The sequence below is a fragment of the Vicia villosa genome, linkage group LG5 (assembly GCF_029867415.1).
Source record: "Vicia villosa cultivar HV-30 ecotype Madison, WI linkage group LG5, Vvil1.0, whole genome shotgun sequence".
NCBI classification, from domain to species: domain Eukaryota; kingdom Viridiplantae; phylum Streptophyta; class Magnoliopsida; order Fabales; family Fabaceae; genus Vicia; species Vicia villosa.
Genome location: NC_081184.1, coordinates 116,500,338 through 116,504,030, shown reverse-complemented (window position 1 = coordinate 116,504,030; position 3,693 = coordinate 116,500,338). Strand labels below are relative to the sequence as shown.

The following is a 3,693-nucleotide window of genomic DNA, read 5'->3' as shown; positions in this document are numbered from 1 at the left end:
ACCTTTAGTGTAAATTGATTTTAATTTTAATTATTTTAAAAATAAAATAAAACAAAAGGTGATGTGGCATTGAATACAATTATTTGATTGGATAAGGTACTGGTACCCAACTAAACTCGAGGTTACCGGAATGTTCAACTTTAAAAATATATTCAATTCTAATGTAATTAAAGTGATGTAGGATTAATAAAGTATAACTTCAATTGTACTTTTTTTTTTTTTAATTTTGTCACTGAAATTTACTATTTTCACGGGTGACTACCACTACAATATTTTTTTAACTTTTAACTCAATAAAAGATGCTAGATAGGGATGGCAAGCCGACCCAAACCTGCGGGGTCCACCCGCACCCGAACCCGAGTCAACAGGTGAAAACTCGAGTTGACTGGATTTGGGTTCGGGTGCCACCCGATATTTCGGGTTCGGGTTTGGGTAGTGTGAAATCCGCACCCGAAACCCAAAATCACACCCGCTTATATATATATATATATATATATATATATATATATATATATATATATATATATATATATATATATATATAAGTTTTAAATTTTAAATTTTTACCAACTCTCTATTTGAAAACTTAAAAATAGAGATGTAGAATTGATTTTGGATAATTTTAAAGTGTTTGATTTCTTAAAAGTAGAATTGATCTTGCCTTTAAAATTGATTCTATTTAAAGTTAGAAGTTTAAGGTGTAAGACTTGCAAACAATTATTCAAATATCTCCAAGTGTTGTAAAATAAATAACTTAAAAAGATTATTTAAAAAAAAAGTCAATTCGTGAAAATTAATCCAGCCTTCATATCATCAACAATTTAACATTAATTTATCAACAGCTACATCAATCCTCTCTCGTCATAGTCTGGCCATTAGTACTTAACTGCGTTTCACGGTTCACTCCTTCAACATGAGGACTAGCCTTTCGCTTCCTCCAAAAACCACCAAAAGACTCTTCTATTTCCTCTAGTGTTTTTCCTTGTGTTTCAGGGAGCATAGTATAGTGAAAAACCCACGCTACAATTGCAATTCCCGCGAAAAGAAAAAAAGCACCCCCAATGGTGATGGCCTTCGAAAGGGACAAAAAAGTCATGGAAATGACTCCACTAGTGAGCCTATTCACCACCGCCCCAAAAGACACACCTTGAGCTCGAAGCCTCAACGGAAATATCTCAGAACTATAAACCCACGTAATAGGCCCCGACCCAATTGAAAAAGTACCCGCATAAGACAACACCGCCGCTATACTAAGCCAAATAGCCCATGTTAGCGTTGCATGTGAGTTAGCAATAATAGTGAGACTTATCGCCAATGTAAGAAGTGAGATTATTAACCCACCAACACTGGTTAACAATAACACCCGTCTCCCAACACGGTCCAATAAGAAAGTGGACACTAAGACAAACATAGTTTTCACAAATCCAACAGCTATAGTTGCCAGAAGTTTATTTGTGTCGGATTTGATCCCAGCCTTCTCGAAGATTCTAGGACTGTACAAAACGACTGCGTCTATGCCAGTGGCTTGCGCGAAGAAATGAATACCAAGGGAGGCAATGAAAATGTGACGAACTGCCGGTGTAGGATGAAGAAACAACTCTTTCCATACGCCTTTGCCTTGAACTTTTGTGACAGAAACGATGTCGTTGTCGCAGTTTAAGGGAATCCCTGTTATCTCTTTGATATCATCTAATCTCTGTTGAGCTTCTTCTCTAGAATCAGAGATTTTATAGAGAACTTTTTTGGCTTCTCCTATTCGACCCTTGGCAACGAGCCATCTCGGTGACTCTGGCATGGCTAATACTGCTATGGCTAGGAATATAGAAGGGATGGCGCCGATTCCAAGCATCACTCGCCAACCATAGCGAAGTGGCAGCTTTGAAAATCCATAGTTTGAGATGTATCCAATTAAAATACCTCCATTCAAAAATACCTGAAAATAGCATGTCATTGATTCAATGAATTTCTATTCTCAATAGTAAATAATTGAAAGGAAATTAATTAGAAAACTTGAGTAAGAAACTTGCCTCAGGCAAGGAAGTGAGTAATCCACGAGATGAAGTAGGGGAGACTTCGGATATATAGACAGGAGCAATCAAGAAAGCGAAACCTATGCCAACGCCAGCAAAGAAACGACCAAACATAAGAAATGTGTAGTTTGGAGAAAGTCCCATAAGGATAGCTCCCACGAAGAAAATTACACCGGCGAGGACAATCGTGTAACGCCGACCAATCCAGTCTGAGAATCTCCCTGCTATGTAAGAACCTATGGGAGAGTAAATGTTTATGATGCCTGATAGAATTTCGATCTGTACATCGGTTATTTTAAGGTCTCTTTTAATATAGATAGCTGCTCCACTCATCACACCAATATCTGTAACAATAATAACATCATATGTAGTTGTTATAAATAGCATGATCACATAGATTCATGTAGGAATAGAAGTGAGTTTATGGTATGATTGTATATTTGTACTCACCGTAACCAAGTAAGATAGAAGTCATGGAAGCCAATATAGCACAAGCAAGAGCGAATTTGTTCCTTTTGGGCTTCTTTGGAGGATCAAAATCCTCAAGAGATTTAGGAGCAATTGTTGCTTCTCCCTCTGCCATCTTTGAGTTTCTTTGAGAAAGATGATGATTGTGTTTGGATTTTTGCTAACTCTGAAATAGATAGATGGCCACTAGTCAATTATCTGTTAGTGAATGAATCATTGGAATTTGTAAAGTACATTCTTCTATTAATTCAACCTCGCGAAAATACTCTACTTAAGAGCATTTTGCAACTTATGAGAATGGATTTATTTTAGTCTAAGTATATAAACAAATAAATAGTTTTCTCAATTTTTTTTAGTTTTTAGGAAATAGGGTCCTATAACAAAACCAATTATTTTAAATTTTTTTTTTTATCTTAGGTGATACAACATTGTTTTGTATGAGTTTGTGTAAAAATATTTATTGCTCTAGTATTAGAAATTCAAAAATTCAAAGACGAATATTACGATAATGTTTTGATTGTCGAAATATGTTTTTCTATTGAATTAAAATTATATATGTTTGCTATTTTAAAATAAATTTATATTTGATATTTTAAAAATGTTATATAATAAAAGATAAACAAATTATATTTTAATAATTAAAATCATTTTATAATTAAAATAAACAAAAATAATTATGTTTTGAAAATTGTGCGTACTGTACATATGTAACAAATAAAATAAAAAAGTCTCATAGTAGTGTACAATCTTGACTAAAATGGACAATAATTGCCCTTCTATCTTGACTAAAATTTCCTTTTTATGGCGACCTCAAGTTAAATATATCTTCATTATATCAGGATTCTCTCCGAGGATCCAAATTCATCTTCATTTCCTAGTCGGCTATAATTTCTTTTGTCTGGCTAAGTCTTAAAATAAGTGCGCTTATAACACTTGATAACATATTAAAAAGAACATTGAAAGAAGATTTTTAATTTTAAGAAAGATAAATTTTAAACTTATATTGTTGAACATATCTATTTTAGTCTTTATATGAAATTGGAGAGTTGGCCCAAGTTTTTCATATCTATTTTCCCTTTTAAGTTTAACATACGAAATTAATTTTGATATCTTTGATTACTTGAAAGCATTTGTGAAAATTTTTACTTAAAAAAATCTTTTTCAAAATTATTTTCTAAACTATCATACTTTCTTA

The 3,693-nt window shown here is 33.1% G+C and overlaps 1 protein-coding gene across 1 annotated transcript; it reads right to left on the bottom strand.

Moving 5' to 3' along the window:
* Positions 1-733: 733 nt before the first annotated feature.
* Positions 734-2,786, bottom strand: LOC131607102 (polyol transporter 5-like). Its single transcript, XM_058879141.1, has 3 exons — positions 2,481-2,786; positions 2,028-2,374; positions 734-1,933 (listed from the first exon to the last, which is right to left on the bottom strand). Exons 1-3 carry the CDS (start codon positions 2,611-2,613, stop codon positions 848-850), a joined length of 1,566 nt encoding a protein of 521 aa, XP_058735124.1. The 5' UTR covers positions 2,614-2,786; the 3' UTR covers positions 734-847.
* Positions 2,787-3,693: the final 907 nt, after the last annotated feature.

What these genes read in the sequence shown, in the direction of transcription:
- LOC131607102 (XM_058879141.1), bottom strand. Translation starts at nt 2,613, where the DNA reads ATGGCAGAGGGAGAAGCAACAATTGCTCCTAAATCTCTTGAGGATTTT. An exon ending in TTCTATCTTACTTGGTTACG is followed by an intron (nt 2,375 to 2,480) that starts GTGAGTACAAAT and finishes TTATTGTTACAG; the next exon opens with ATATTGGTGTGATGAGTGGA. An exon ending in TACTCACTTCCTTGCCTGAG is followed by an intron (nt 1,934 to 2,027) that starts GCAAGTTTCTTA and finishes TGCTATTTTCAG; the next exon opens with GTATTTTTGAATGGAGGTAT.